This window comes from Mus musculus, chromosome 18, assembly GCF_000001635.26.
Source record: "Mus musculus strain C57BL/6J chromosome 18, GRCm38.p6 C57BL/6J".
Lineage (NCBI taxonomy): Eukaryota > Metazoa > Chordata > Mammalia > Rodentia > Muridae > Mus > Mus musculus.
The window spans coordinates 22,462,894-22,480,054 of NC_000084.6; the positions used below are offsets into that span (position 1 = coordinate 22,462,894).

General features: G+C 39.2%; 1 protein-coding gene across 13 annotated transcripts in view; it reads left to right on the forward strand.

The window, feature by feature from the left end:
• Positions 1 to 17,161, forward strand: part of Asxl3 (additional sex combs like 3, transcriptional regulator) — a 186,151-nt gene that overhangs the window by 118,817 nt on the left and 50,173 nt on the right. For all 13 annotated transcript variants that reach the window (XM_006525739.3, XM_006525740.2, XM_030250369.1 and 10 more), the window contains one exon: positions 2,484 to 2,647. In XM_006525739.3, the coding sequence (XP_006525802.1) occupies positions 2,484 to 2,647 (164 nt within the window). The remainder of the gene's footprint in view (positions 1 to 2,483; positions 2,648 to 17,161) is intronic.

Consider the following 17,161-nt stretch of genomic DNA (forward strand, 5'->3'; position numbering starts at 1 on the left):
CAACAATTAGCACTTATATAGAAGTAGCCATGATTATATAACTTTTACTTCACCATTGCTGCTACAGTTGTTTATTCCCTTCTTTGGTAGAAACTCTTGGTCAATAACAACTTGTAGTAGTTGGATGAGCAAGATTTTCTTAGGAATAGAATTTCTCTTTGGGATATTTAAACATTCTTAGATGTTGACATTTGAAAATCCCAGCTAGGATGCAATTTTAAGTTTGTCTTTGTCTTCTCTTGGTCCTGTGAGGATACCACACTGTGTCTGTTACTTATTACAAAGCTTTTACGCATCCCATTGCTGTTCCTGATGATTATTTCTTGGACAAAATGGCTGCAAAGAATTCTTTTTTTTTTTGATGTTTGGACAGATTTCAACTCAGATGGAAATTGGAATGAGTACACATCTTTCATGAAATTTGCTGTTTTGCTTTAGCTGAGAGCACTTATTTTAAACATATTACCCTCAATGGTTTTAGATATTGCTTCTCTGCCGTCCACATTCTTAAACCACTGTAGATGAGCATTCTGACTGTGTATAAGAGTTCCTGTATTTCTTAGTTTTAAATTTATTCCTTGAGAATTTTAATATATGTATCATTGTTTGATTAAATTTATTCTGATCCTTCTATCTACCTTCAAAGTGCCCCATACAACACTACTACCACTTCGCCTTCCCAATTTGTAGGCTCTCTTTTAAACCTGTTGAGTATACTTAGTGTTGCCTACATACATATGGTTCTAAGGCCATCCATGGGAACATTAAAAGCCTATTAATGGTTACAACCATTAAAAGAAAGAAAGCAAAAAGCAAAACAAACAAAACAAACACAAAAACTTTCTTCTCAACAGCCATCAATTGCCAGTAGCTTTTCAGCCCAATCCACAAAACAGAATTCACATGTAGTATTGTCAGTTGTGCTAATCACCTATGGCTGGGTAGTCATAGGTGCTGCTACTATTATTTGCTATATTAACATAATATTAGACTGCCTTCTAAATGCTTGTCTTTATACCCATAGATTATTTCTGTTCTCAACCTCTGTCAGAGAACTTTTTGTAGTCCTGACTAATGCTGAGACTCACAACTGACAAACATTACTTGCATTTTTGTCTTTAAGTCTTACTTTTGTTTTTAATCATTTAAAACAATGATCAGCACATTGTTCATTTGCTTTCTGTAAATGACCAGTAAATAAATGGTAGCAGTCTTACACTACCATTCTGCTACAGCTCTTCTCTAAGCATCATGTTACAGAAGTAGAACAGAACAATCTAGAAAGCACTGGGGATGTTGTGTTCTAGCAAAACTTTATTCAGCAGCACAGGCATTGGACTACAAGTACCTTTGAGTCAAAGTGTACTCTATAATCATAGGTAGCTCAAGTTCCAGACAGTCGTCCTGTTGTAGATATCAGCTGTCCATGCCTAGAGTGTGTTTCATTTGTTCTGATTGCCAGTTAAGAAGCCTGCACATGGATTGCAGTGGACACCAGAGTGCCTTGAATTGGGGAATGGTTTGGAACAGAATATTTGCCCCTCAGATCTTGCATCTGGAATTTTTATCAGTATTTGTTTATTAAATTATCATTCTAAAAATATACCTTGAATGGAAATCTTATAAAAACTATCTGTTCTTACTATACTGCCTGAAACGTGGTGGGAACACACAACTGATATTGCTGTCATCTGTTTGTTAAAAATTACGAGTCCTAGGCATGAGGATTGCCACAAGTTCAAGGCCAGTTTGAATTCAAAGTGAGCTTCAGGCATGCCTGCATTGCAGTGTAAGATTCTGTTGTGGAAAAACAAAACCAATAAAAAATAAATAAATCATCCTGGTACTGATTTAACTCAAATAAATGTTGATATTTCTGTCATCTGTTTGTTAAAATTACGAGTACTGAACAGAGATATAGCTCAGTGGGAGAGAGTTTGCTGAGCATCTTCAGTCCCCCTGTGTTCAATGCCTAGCACTGAAAAAGATAGAAAATTAATTTAACAATATGTTGCTATCATTGGAGTTAAGTTTTAGAGAACATACAAAAATTTCTTTATTTGTGCTTCTAAATATTTTGGAAATTCTGATACATTGCAATTTATAATTACCTATACCTCAAACTCAGGAGTCCTAGGCATGAGGATTGCCACAAGTTCAAGGCCAGTTTGAATTCAAAGTGAGCATCTGGCATGCCTGCATTGCAGTGTAAGATTCTGTTGTGGAAAAACAAAACCAATAAAAAAATAAATAAATCACCCTGGTACTGATTTAACTCAAATAAATACTGATTGAAATATAACTAAGGCAGACAAACTTTACTAATGAAGATTATATTTTCTGGTTTCTTCTCTAGAAATCATTTTAGAAGTGGTAGAAATAAACACATGACTGGATATATATGTTCAGTGATCACATGTTCAAGTGTATGTGTTTCTTCTCTCTGTAGTAAACTCCTCTAACTCTTGCTTTATTCATTACAGGACACTTGAAATGGACCAAAGCTGAGGACATTGACATAGAAACCCCTGGCTCTATTCTTGTCAACACTAACCTGAGGGCACTAATCAACAAGCACACCTTTGCCTCCTTCCCTCAGCATTTCCAGCAGTATCTCCTGCTTCTGCTCCCAGAAGTGGACAGGCAGGTAAGTGACTTTCCACCCAGTCTCTACCAGACAGAGCAGTGGCTGGTCCGTTGTCAAGGCTACTGGTGTCTAAGTGGACTGCTCAGAGCAATGTAGTATATAATTTATTTAATCTGTTTAGTGATGGCTGCTGTTGGTTAAGTTCTTTAGTCTGCCAAAATAGAACTATTATTTTTTAAATTCATAGTAATGAGCCTATTCAAAATTCCAATCACACTACACACTGGTAGAATAAAAACTCACATTGGGAAAGAAAAAGTAGAAATCAAACATTTCACTATCAAATAAATCTTTGAAGTAGCTGTTCCTTTGCCTGGAGGGAATATTGAAATTTGGTAATAAAAAAAGCCAGGGTTTCTGAGAAATTATGTTAATGTTTTTACTCTGATTCTTTCCAAAAGGCATTTAAAATTTATGTTTGCATTTTCTGTCTGCAAGCCTGTCATCAATAATATGATGTCTAAAAATAATCACCTTTTATCTTCCTGGTATAACTACAGATGTCCTAAATATAATTTTAGAAAGCCTTTAAAGTAAAGAAACACAAATAGAGATATGTAAAAGGAGGCATCAATCAATGTCCAAACTGTTCTGTCAGGGAAGAGAAGGGGAAACTCTTCATATAAATTCTTATTAAATGTCACAAAAATTATTATATGCTATCTTTAAAACATTTTTCTGTGATTCTTTTTATTGGCATAAAATATTCATTGTTTTGTAATTCATATCTCAGTAAACTCTGAGACTGTGCATTTCTCAGTTCATTGTTTAACTAGCATATGTGTGCTTATGAATTCACATGTTCTAGGTCCATCTGTGAATTGAATTAAGCAGCATTGATTTCATACTTCTTTCTATACTACTCTGTATAATTTTGATAGCTTTCTGAATGGTTTAGATTTCTACTAACTTCTCCATCTTTTTTATATAAATTTCATTATGGTAACTAATAGTTTGTTAAAATTCTCACATAGCTCTTTAATATATTCATCTTTCCAAAAAGATTAATTTGACTACAGATACATTTCATTGGGGAGTTTGCCACTATTTAACAAAAAATGTTCATAATATTTTATGGTAAATCTAATAGGTTTTAGAAGCTTTATGATAGTAGACAGTAAATTCTTAATCAATGCCTATGTCATGAATGATTAAATACACTCTACTTGGATCATGTACTTTTTACAAATCACCAAAGCACAAAGAGAAATGGACAAGTTGAGATGAATAAAAGCCCACAGTGCTTTTCTAAGCACAAATGCAAATGAAAATATCAGAGACAAACTTACGATTCTTCCTTTAACCTGCAGATGCAGGCAGAATTGGAATCAAATGGGTAGAAAAATACCAGGAGAAGGGAGATGCAGAATTACAAAAATAGAGAGACTGGTGGGACTTCCTATTACAGGAAGAACAGTAGAAATGATTGTGTAAAGACACCAGGAATGCATTCTGGAAGATTTCTAAGTATCAAATCACAGGGTCTGAACTTTTTTCTGGGCTATAGGCTGTGAAAACTGAGGTCTTTGAGTAGAGTCTAGTCTAGTTTTTAAAGACTTTTTCATGTAATTGACTTTGTTAGATAACATTTCCTTCCACCTCATTCCTAGTTCATACTGACTTATAGAATGATAAAAGCTTGTTTCCTTATGACATTTTTATATACATGTGTAATATTGCTTATCATATCCACGCCCCTGCCTCTGCCAGATTCATACCTCGTACTGCTAGGCTTCCACTTCCCAAAGAGTGTCCCTTCACTGTCATGTCACTTGAAGAACACTGTTGTTTAAGACAGTAATTTCCCAGTACTGAGAAAGAACCCCAGGCCTGGGGAACGCGAAAGCAGGAGTCATCAGTATATGATGGTCAGGAAGAATCAATTCCCAGCGTTTAAGAATGGAGGGGTTGAGAGGGATTGGCAGGGAAATTAAATATGAAAATATAGTTATCACTCTCATCCTCTCCCTCATGCTCCTCCTTTCCTCTTCTTCCTGCTCTTCTTCCTCTTCTTCTTTCTTGCCCTCATCCTTTTCCTCTTCCTCCTAAAATATATATAATTTCAGATTTGCTTCATAACCTTTGAAGGAAGATATAGGGACTAGCGATGGATAGTGTTTTTATTTGTTTAACTGAGAATTCAAGAGTCAAGAAACACTCTGGAGATTCATTTAGTGGCATGTACAGTTGTTTTCTACACGTTGACATGCATGTGATTTATCTTGTTTACACTGGGATGCTACATATCAGTAAATACTAGTGGAATGAAGAAATAACAAATTGTCCTAGATTTACCCAAGGATGCAGTAACCCAAGAGACCGTGGTGTGAGCCTGATATTTTATTCAAACTGCAGCAGCAGTTTCTATTACTCCATTTTTTTTAGCTACTGTAAGAAAGAAATATAAATACATTTGGCACAATACCTATTCTTGAATAACATCTAGCCCTTTGGGAGATTATTTATTCAAGAAATACTTACCAAGCATGCATTGGATGTTGTTTACTTGATGAATGCAGAAACTGTGAGAGAATCAGTTGTGTGGCTTTCTTTATAATTGGGGAATAAGATTAATGCCTGCATAGGTGCACACTAAATTTAGTAAGATGACTGGGGCACATAAGTGTCGAAACAGAAGCACAAAGTCCTTTGAAATCATTGCAACTGAAAGCAGTCCATCCAATGCAGCATTAGAGATAGCTCTATAGTAAGGAAGCATTAGGGAGCTAAGCCTGAAAGCACTGGACCGTGCTTTTTAAGTAAAGAGCATCTTTCAGAAAGAACATACATTACAAACTGCACACAGGAAGGTCCAGTCCTTCTGTGTGATTAATATCATCTCCAGAGAAATTCTAAGACACTCTGAAGGAGAGCACTTTGCCCAGCAAACTTCAAGACCTGGTTGCAGGCTACACAGGCTCTTGGAACTTTGTGTGAACCAGTGGGAACCATGCAAGATTTTTCAGATGAGAAGCAAAACTCATGTTCAATTACTTACTTAGATATTTTAGTGCCTCGACCTAGAGGAGGACCAGAGGGTTAATAAACTAATTGCAATGTGTATTTCCCCTAAGGATCTAGTAGCCCTGTGTGTGACTGACAGGACAGGCAGAGAAGTGAGGCAAGGGGGACTGGGCTGCAGACAGTGCAGTTGTGGGGATAAGAGATAGTGGCCTGACCTTGGCCATTAAACTTAGAAACACAGAGGACAGAATTCTATCCATATTTTCAACCCATAATGAGTAGGTTTAAATGGCAGATTGCCTGTGATGTGGGGTTCTTTAAAGCACTTAAAACAACTGAGATTTCATCTTCAGGACTTTGGAAGGATATCACCTGCTATTGGCTTTGTCAGCATTTGGAAGAGAGAAATCTGCCTTCTCCGATTCCTTCTTTCTTTCTTCTGATCTCCCTCTCCTTTTCTCCTTTCTCTTCTAAACCAACTGGGCTTTACACTGTCCTCTGGGAGGCTAATGTACAGGTGACTTGATACAAGCTGCCTAAGGTACTGCTGTCTGGGTATAGCTAATAAGATTCCAGATTGCTGCAACCACCAGTTTCCTGGCCTAACAGGAGTAGGGAAGCCATGGGGATGTGCTCTGGTTGCATCTATTTATTTGAGCCCATGGAAGGGCCATAATTATATGAAACCCCTGGGAGGTTTACTGGGTTAAAAACTTCCACCCAAAGCTTGAAATTCCTAACTCTCATGTTTTTCTCCCCCAAATATTCCAAGTTTCTTCCTTTTTACTAGCCTAGAACAACCTTGTAGGATCCTTAACTTCAGATATCTGAAAAGTGGAGGACATTGCATGATTGCATCCTTAAATACAAAAGCAGCATCTCTCCACTCCTCTTGCTACTGCCAGCTGCTGGGAAGACAAGCTCTCCACCCTGTTCTGCCTTTTCTCCACTCTGTTCAGAGGCCAGTTTGCCTCCAATCATGAATTATTTACTGCTAATTGTTTGATTATATCTGTGTTATATCTGATTGGACATTTGAAGTGACTCTTCATATATTATACAGCAGGTAACAGAAAATCCATCTAAAACTGACTAAAGCCTAAAAGTGATTTATTGGTTCAGGTAGCTAACGTGACAGGGGTCAGTTTATTAGCATATGTCTTTGGTTGCTGGTCTTGAGATTGTTACTGTGAAGGAGCTGTCCCATTATTTGGCTAAGTGGATTTGTAAGTGAGGTGAGGTTTTTAGTATATGCCCCTTTGTGGTAGGTTCACTCTAATCAAGACCTTTACCTCTGGCCTCACCTTCATGAAGAAAATGAATCTCTCTCCGTATTCACACGCATGGCTCCTGCTGAGCTCACCTGCACTCGGATCACACCATGATTCTAGCCTAGAGAATGGAAGCCACAGACAGGATTGAGTCAATGAAGTCCTGCTCTTGGAAAGGTGTTCTCTTTCAGTTCTCCTGCCATGAAGCTGTACGCTTATATTAGGGTCAGAGTCACTTTGAAGGTTTTTTTCTAAGAAGTTTTGTTTGAGGGTGCACAGTCAGGATGAATGGTTCCTAGATAACTAACTATACCTTCAGAAGAGGGGGTAAATTGAGTTTCACAGATCGCCACTGCTACCCACAGCAGCCCAAGGGGTTCCCCTGGAGTTTTAAGAGCGTTTACTCTGGAAAAACTGGATTTTTGTGGTGTGGACTGTGAAAAGACTTCAGAATTAGCTGGTTTATTAGAAAGAGTTGGGGATTGTATTAAAGATACCTAGATACCGTAATGTGAATGTAAGCAGGCTGTGCTCAGAATAAAACAGGACACAGAGCAGAAACTCTGGTCATTGCTTTCACTGTGGTCATTCATAGGAATAGACAGGAGTGCGGTGGACTTTGAGCACTGTCTTATCACTGAGTAACTCCTGAGTAATTGATAAGATGAAAGGGCTCTTTAAAGATCACTTACCTTTACTCTAAACAAAATTAAGTTTGAGATTCTCAGGGCACCTCTATAAGAAGTGAGGCCCGACCTAAATCATGCGCCTCAAGCCTCAAGCCTGAGTCATTGCCACGTTAGCATAAATATCTATATAGGAAAGGAATCTTAGTTCTGCGTGGCCGCCTTTGCGGCAGATGTTAATCGTGCTAGAGTTCTTGTTTCAGCCGATGAGAGGTCTCAGTTGGACTCTGGGTTAAGGGACTTCCTTTCCCTTCTCACATGTGTTCTCAGTGATAAACCCCATGTGAGCTCAATCCTGGCCTTTTTCATACGCCTGTCCTTTCCCTGGCTTTCTATCCTACATCAGGACCAACTAGTTAGTCTTTGGATTGACCTTCAGATTGGCACCTCGACCTCCGTTACTCTGATTTGTTTCATAAATAAATGAGAGCAGAGACTCTGCAGTCCTCAGGGGCTGTCACTCACTCCTCCTCTTCCTCTTCTTCCTCTTCCTCCTCTTTGTCCTCTCCTCTATCTCCCCGTTTGTACCCTTCTACAATGTTCTCTTGTTTTTTTTCTCCCTCCCCTTCTTCCTCCTTCTTATTCTCCCTCTCCTCCTCTTCCTGTTTCCTAAAACTGCCATAAACTTCTAAAACCTATTAAACTTGCATTTCCCAGTGTTTCTGACATAGCAATTTACTCTTCTTCCCACCAAATATATTAGGATATTAGAGATAGTGGAATATGTGCCACAGAAAAACAGAAAGAGAAAACTACTTAGGGAAAGGAAGAAGGGTAGCGAGAGACAAGGAGGAGTGTAGAGGCCAGTGGAGGCTGATAAAAATACCATGACATATGATATGTATGTATGATAAAACACAGAAGTTATAGCCTTCCTTTCCATAAGCGTAAAGCAGTGGATACCAAAGACTAGAAGTAATGGTTTCTTTGTGATCTGAGAGCCAGCCAAATTTAGCCACGAGTCCCAGCAAGATCCCTTTGATCAACGAGGTCATGTAAAGATCTGTGACTCTATTCAATGTTGTTGCTGCTAATGGACATTAGTCTTACCATGACAACGTTGAAGACTGTAAGCCAGTCTGGGTTGGTATAGTATTTTCCTGATCAGAATCAAATCACGGTCCTTGGGAGGAGGATGGTGAATGAATCTGTGTCCTTGCCTGGTGCTGCTCCATTTCACTAATGAAAAGCTACTCCTTCCCTCTTTGAAATTAAATAGTATTTTTAGGAAGTTAATTTTAGCCATGTAAATATCTTGTTAATCTTCAAACATCCACTTACTAATTTATATTTGTTTATAATAGGTTATTATGCTTAGATTGTCCCACACCAGGCAGCAGGAGACCATTAAAGGTGGCTCCTACACACAAAGACTTGTCCTGAGCTCTCTCTTCTTTGCCATGAGGCACACCAAGGTCAAGGTATTCTGATCTTCTTTTGTACATTCTTGGTACCAGTCCAGGATGAACTGTCTCACCAAGAAACCAGGATATTCTTTTTGTTTGTTTGTTTCTTTTGTTTTGTTTTTTCAAGACAGGGTTTCTCTGTGTAGCCCTGGCTGCCCTGGAACTCACTCTGTAAACCAGGCTGGCCTCGAACTCAGAAATCTGCCTGCCTCTGCCTCCCAAGTGCTGGGATTAAAGGCGTGCGCCACCACCGCCCGGCTCAGGATATTCTTTAGTGTAGTTTGGAACCCAGAAATCTAGACTTCATGAAAGATGTGTTCTTCACTCTTGGGGTGTTGCTTCTTCCAGGTCTATGATGTTGTCACAAAATGCACATGCCCCTACACATGTGTGTGCACAGTTCTTTAAGGCTGTATTGGCTTCAATGAGCATCATGTAGAGAACAGTGAATCTGGTTTGTAATCAGTACACAGCACACAGCAACATCTGTCTCTAGATGTTGCTTTCTACCTTATAAACAATGAATTCAAACCTGATCTAATGTGTTGTGGGTCACTTCTAGTGTTATTCTTTCAACCTGTCTCTTCTCTAATTCTTCTGAGAAAAATTGGCTTCCATTACACTTAATATATTTAAATACTTGACATCATCTCTCAATAGGCAGCCAGTAAGCTTCTCCTGTGTGGATGAGTCCTCATCACATTCAGGCCCTGACTAGAGGACAGGCCCTACCTAGTCACCCACCTCTCTGAGGCTCCTTCTCTCTCCTAGCCAAATGCACATCAGGACACACCCCATGCAAGTGCTTCTTCACCAGTCCCAAAATTGACATTTCTGTCCAAGTGCTTCTATTTACTGCTGCCTTACTGTGCATTAACCTGTAATTCTGTGCTATGCCACACAGACCCCTCACCTCACTACACACACACACACACACACACACACACACACACGCACACGCACACACACACACGCACACACACACACATGCACACACACACACACACACACACACACATACACACACACACACACACACACACACACACACACACACACTAAACTTCAGACCTGAATTATTCAGAAGCAAAAGAGGAGGCCTTCGGCTTTCTGATTGGGATCCACAGCTGTGGCAGAAAGAAAGAAAGAGAGAGAGAGAGAGAGAGAGAGAAAGAGAGAGAAGGAGGAGGAGGAGGAGGAGGAGGAGGAGGAGGAGGAGGAGGAGGAGGAAAGAAAGAAAGAAAGAAAGAAAGAAAGAAAGAAAGAAAGAAAAGAAAAGAAAAGAAAAGAAAAGAAAAGAAAAGAAAAGAAAAGAAAAGAAAAGAAAAGAAAGGTGACTCTAATCTCCATACTGTCCCTCTGTGGCCAGTGCAGGCTGGATCCCTTGAACACTTCTGCAGGGAGGCCCTCCCCACAGACGATTTTCTCTGCAGAATTCTGTTCTGGAAGCATTCTTCTTACCACATCAAGTCATATACTACTTTGTACTATTAGTCCTGGCTTACTGTACCTTCTTTTTTCTTTTTTCAGTTTTCTCCCTCTTGGCTACAGCTTTTATAAACTGTAGCTTCAATCTTCTCTCCTCTTATGATCCAACTTGAATGAGCTGTCTATGCTTGTTGGCACTCTTGACTGACCAAACTCTTAAGTATATGGGTTGCTGGCTATTGAGCCCAGGGCCTCACACATGCGAGACAGATGTGCAACCACTGAGCTGTATTTTCAGGCTCTTGACAGGCTTTTTTGTGAAGTTGAATCATTTGGCCATAAGCCAATCATAATTTTTGGAGTAGGAATAGGATATATAATTCAAATAATTATTCATACAGTTTTAATTTGATATTTATTTATGTAAAATGCTCTGCTAAGCACTGGTAGTATAATGTTTAAAATTTACACTTCCTGTCATCCTGGACTCAGGCTGTAGAGGTGTTGGTTTTTTTTTTTCCCTGCTCTGGCGACCTAAAGGAACTAATTATGGTCTGAGGGCAGAGAGATCTAGAAAGAATCAGGACATGTACCAAAGAATCCTGGAGGATGATCTAAGTAGAGGCAGCACTGTATGTCAACAATAGTGCTGATCACTCACAGTGTCTAGCTTTCCCTATATGCAATCATTAACCTTGGCAATAAAGGGTCTGTGTCATTTATCCACAGTTCCTATGCATGTAACTCAAGACCAAGGGCAAGACCCAGACCAATCTAACTTCTTCCAAGTATAATCAAGGGAGTCAGAAGTTGAACACCAGATAATGCACTTCAAGTTCATGCTATATCCCCTCAGCATCTTCCTCACTCCCAGTACACAAAGGCAGAGAAGGCAGAGATATCTAGCTGCGCCCAGGAAGGTTGAGATATCAGGTGAGGACACAGAAGCTCAAGGGTGAATTGGGAAACTCTTGAGAAAGACCTCAGGACCCCTAAGCAGCTTAAATTTGACAAGGATATTTTAGTGGAGGTATGGCATGGATAGGCTCATGTTTTATAAAGAGCTGTGGTGGAAAAGTGAAGGCAGAGGATTGAGGACAGAGGTTCTTACCCTCGTTGTGGTCAGCCATTCTCTCTTCCTTCTGATCCTCTGGCAGTAAGCCTGTGTACCCTGTCTTTGACCCTGGCCTTTGTTTGCTGTTACACTTGGCAAGAGCAGCTCACTCTCACCCATGAGAAGCCAAAGATATTGTTTCACAAAGGCCTTTCTTTTTTATTTATTTAAATTTGTTCTTTGACAATTTCCCTCACGACGTCATGCATTCTGGTGACTCTCACCACCTCACATTTTCTTATCTCTTTCATATCTGTTTTATTGTATGTTTCTCATCTGTCTTCCCTATGGGTCTGTCTCTTCCCCATGATCATGACCTTTTGCTCTGTTTTGTAGCCCAACCCACTAAGTTTCTCTAGTGTCTTCTTGAATAGTCACAGGTGTGGCCTGTAAAGCCCCCCCCCCTCCCAGGGAGCCATCAGTAGACAATAATTTAGCAGGCAGACGTTTAGCCTTTTAAGCTCTTCCTTTATCCATGACTGGCTGTTAGGTATAACCTTAAAGAGACCCAGCATGGGCAATCACATCTGCTGTGAGTTGATGGGTTGTTTTGCCTAGAAGATGATATTTTTCAACTACAGGCCTTTCTTAATCCATCTGCCTTTTAAGGTGCCCCCTTTAGTTATTCTGTCATGTTTCTATTTATTTTTGCATATATGCATTGTTTGCCTTCATTTGCATAAAGATCTGAGAGTATGACTTTATTTGTTCAATGTGTGTGGTAAATAGGAAGAGGGTCAATAAATTAGGATGGAGGGATGGATGAATGGATGGAAGGAAAGAAGGATGGATGGATGGATGGACGGATGGATGGATAGATGATGGATGGATGGACAAAAGTATTAATGGATGAATGAATGAATGGGCAGATGCATGAATGAACTGGATGAATTAATGTAAAAATAAATAGATGTATAAATAAGTGGGTTAATGAATAAATAAATGAAGGGATGATATGAAGAACTTTAGCCAGAGACATTGTGGAATTTAAAAATGGCCAGATTCACGCGGTTTTGAATTAAGCAGTTGCTTTGCTCTACCACAAACCAACAGACCAAGAGTCTCAAGGAATGATAACATCTTATTCATGGTTCTGGAGACTGCAGTCCATGGCCAAGGTACTGGTATAGATGATTCTCCAAATGCCTTGGTGCACACATAGGCCTACATGGTGAGAGTGCACCCCAGAAATTCTCCTCCAGTGATCCTAGGCTAGAACGTCTCTGTGGTGACCTCATTGTTCCTTAAAGACATGTCTTTAAATAATAGTCACACTGCAGAGCTGGAGAAATGGCTCCGTGGTTATAAGTGCTTCCGAGTCCTCCAGAGCACTTGGGTTCAAATCCCAACACTCACTGGGTAGCAGTACTAGGCTATCCAATGCCACCTGCATTCCTCTGTAAGCACTGCACACATGACAGGCACATATATACATTTGCACAAATAAAAATAAACATCTTTAGTTTTAGCATAGTCACATTGTAGTTACAACCTCAGCATTTTTAGAAATAAAATCATGAGCATTTGATAATCAAGTTTAGAGAAGAAGATGTATATCAGATGTGACCTCTTGTCTGTTTGAGAAAGTAAACTTCCACATGTTTTTGCCTAAAAATTGAGGCTATTGTTGAGCCCTCTTCCATCATTCCATATGCATTCTCTCCAGACTTCCTTTATTTATTTATTTTTGAGACAGTCTTGTTTGCTGTATAGTGTAGGCTGGCTTTGGATCCATGTTCCTTCTGCTTTAACCTCCTAGTAACTGAGATTATAGCCCAGAACACAGAGCAGCTAAAAAGAAGGCTCTTGCTAAGGAAAGTAAATGCATATGTGTGTCGGGGTGGGTGGGGTGGGTGTGTGCATATACTGATTCCAAAGCTCAAGGGGAAGCAGCGAAAGAGTGAGAACATAGTTAAGTGTGGAAGTGCAGAGCAAACTGAGTCTGTTTGCTCAGAAAATGAAGACAGTCTGGAAGGTAGCATGAAGGACCAGGATAAGAACTCATTATACAGCAGGAAGTGACAGCTGAGTCATGTTGATGAGGTTAAATGGTGGTTGACAAAGCTGTTCTCCTTACCTGTTTACACCCTAACAATGCTCAGGAGTTTTTGTGCTGTTACCTTCGTAGCAGGTAAGCTGAAACTTAGTTTTCTCAGGAGTAAGATAATTTTCTAAGTCTTAAGCAATGGATTTGCAGAAGACTAGAGGAGCTTTGTGAGATGCTTCTGGGCTGACTGTAGGATTCAGGCTCGTAAGGTTGAATGGATGGAGCTGCCCCAAATGGAAGTTTGGAAAGAAGTAGGTATAGGTCTCAAGGAAGAAAAGTATCTTACCTGTGCAGTGTTAATGTCCAGCAGAGCACAGTTTGAATATGCTCAGCTAGGTAAACATGAAACAAAATTCTTTTCAGTTACAGAACTTTGATTCTGACTTCAAGTGAGAAAACCGCAGAGGATCAGGGTCAGGGTAGTATTGACCAGGGCAAGTGAGGAGGTAGAAATCACCCACCGTTTTTCAAGTCTCCACATGAAGAAGAAAAAAAAATGCCTCCAAAATTTCAGCACTTGGCTGCTGGCCAGCTGTGTGGTTGTGCCTTTCTCTGCAGATGTGCTGGCTGTGCTGTTGTGCCTTTCTCTGCAGATGTGCTGGTGTGTGGTTGTGCCTTTCTCTGCAGATGTGCTGGCTGTGCGGTTGTGCCTTTCTCTGCAGATGTGCTGGCTGTGCGGTTGTGCCTTTCTCTGCAGATGTGCTGGCAGAATTTTAGAGGCTCCCTGATGATGCATGGCAAATCTTCCTTTAAGAATTTGCACTTTATCAACGTGTCTACATAGAACAATTTTGTGACCTTTTAAAAATATATGGCAGCTGGTGGAATAAATGTCAACTAAAGTAGAGTCATATTTAGGCTTTTATTACACTTTCAAATTGAACCTCACTGATGAATATGTTGTTGCCATGCCTGTCACCTGAATCATTTTTAAGTGATGATCTTCACCACCTCCATTTGGTGGCATCAGGGCAAACAGGGCTGTCTGCAAACGTTTATCAGACCATCCCCCAACAGCATCTCAATAAATGATACCTTTTATTTTTGGCCAAGTGGTAATTGCAGCATTTCAGACCATTCTGTCTCCTTGCAGGTTTTTTTCTGGGTCTGTATTCAGTGTCTATGGTCTGCTGAATGGCTAGCTGCTGAAGGATATGTACAGTGTAGGCACTTTAAAAACCTATCTGCACTCACTGGCAGTAATGCACATAATTTTAACTGTGGAGAATGTCATTAAACTAAAATGGAACATTTACACAGTCCTTTTACAGCGAATTTTGGACCAGGAAAATGAATGTGTGTGTCAGGCATTTACTACAGCAGAGAATGTGATTTATTGATTTCTGATGGCTATGTTGGCATCAGTGTATATATTTAAAGAAGCCTTTATAAATGCAAATGGGAAAGGCCTTTTGGTTCTTTTTCCTCCATGGAAATAGCTCATACATTTTCAATAAGCCAGGCTCCTCTTAGAGATCATTCCATGTACTGTATATATTGATTTAAAAATTATACTGTTATTTTATTCTACAAATAGCATATATAATGAAATATCAATTTACCTAAAAGATGATAAAATTCAAATTTATAAAAGATATGAAAAGTACTAGTATCTTAAGCCTTTAGGTAAAAGTAAGTGTGTACTTGAAATGTAATTATTTTAATGGAATGGACATGTTGGCTTTTCCCCTGCTTCTGAAAGCATATCTTAAAGTACTTAAGAAATCCATTATTCCTTCTTGCCTAAGTCACTTACTGGTGATACTAAATCATACATGCCCAATCATATCCTTGCAATCTGAGCCTTGTCATTTCCATGCTTGCCATTCAGACTGTAGGGGAAGCATGCAAGTATACATAGCTTATTTAATAATATGGAAATGACTTATGGAAACAACTGATTTTATCTAAATTATTCATCTCATAGCTCACTCATGGTTAACATCAAATTGTATTAATCAGTATCTAGTTTCAACTTATGTCAGATAATGTATAGGTTAGACTGACTTACAAATAATGGGCAATTCAACAAATCAAGCTTCTTTTCTTCCTATGGTTAACGGAGGAACACAAACTCATTCAGCCTGAAAAAACATGGCTCCTAATTATAAACCATGCTCCCTTTCTTATATACAAATGCTATATGGCAACTGCACAGCCTGCAAGGGCATTCTTGACCGTGTATAATTCACTACCACTACTGTACTTTACTACTGATATTTTATGTTGTCATGTGAGATTTACATATCTGCCTTTAGCTTTCTATTTCCTTTAATAAAATATTCATGGATACATGTTTAACTTTTAGATTTTTCAGGAAGGAAGAATGGAAGTCTTATATGAAGAATAGACTTCCCCTAGCTCTTTTACAGAGTTTTGAAAAGGAACAGCACTGTGGTGTGATGGTGAGAGTTAATTCAGATGGCAGGTTACCAATTGTTTTAATGGGTAGGAGCATTGTCTAAGAACACTAGCGTTCTCAAGCATAAAGCACAGCAAATACACTCCAGGAGGGAAGTACCTCCACCACTTAGGTGGGGAACTCTTGAATTTTGTACCTAGTACTGTTGCTCATTCCTATGAACTCTGGTTACCTGACACTCACCATCACGCTTTGTGTTTCCCAGTGAATGAGTGAATGATGCAGCTTTCTGTGATAGGTAAACTTGGGAGAGAAGTGTGTGCTCTGTTTGAAGTGTATGTGTCCATCCAAGTCCATACATTTAAACCTGAACTCCATGATAACAATGGTCTTGTGAAAGAAGTGTCACAGAGCTTATCTACCCTCACATCTCTTCTACCAAGTAACTGCAGAACAACAGAGTACCATCTTGGAAGCAGTACTGTCTTTGCTGATGCCTGGTGGTACACGTCTAGATTCCATAACTATGGCTACACTTATAGTCTTTATATATTACCTAGTCTCCTGTGCTTTGTTACAGAAACACCAATGGATGAAGGGAGGTGGTTTTCAAATTTGAACATGGGTCTGAGTTGCTTTTGAGAAATCTATGTAGAGTTTGGGAATAACAAATTCGATATAGATGCTAAGCTATAGTTACAAGGTAGAATTTAAAATAATTGGTACCAGTGATATATGTTTATTAATTAAAACCATAGATCATGTCTGGGGTTATAATTCAGTAAGAGACTATTTGCTTTGCTTGTGTTAGAATTTGAGTTCAGTCCCTAGAACTAAACAGATACATTTGGATATAAATGATATAGGTTATAATGTTAGAAGTCAGGAAGATTGTAACTTGAGGCTTCTATATCTTAATGACTGAATAAAGGTAAATTGCCTTTCAAAGAAGACTGAACAGCAACAGCCAGCTAAGTGAGGAGGAGAAAAACTAAAGAGGACATCATTGAAGCCAAGAGAGATGACATATATTCAGGAGGGCATGTCCTCATTCCTATGCAAAATGTATACTGAATGTGGTGAGGTCCAAGAACTAGCTATCTATCAGCTCTCACATACAGCTTGCTGGAGATATGAACTAGTAAGAGCAAATTAGAGTTATTAAAAGGGGAAATAGAATATTTTGAATAGACTCTTTAATATCCCCCATGTAAAGAAAAATACGGGGATGAAGTA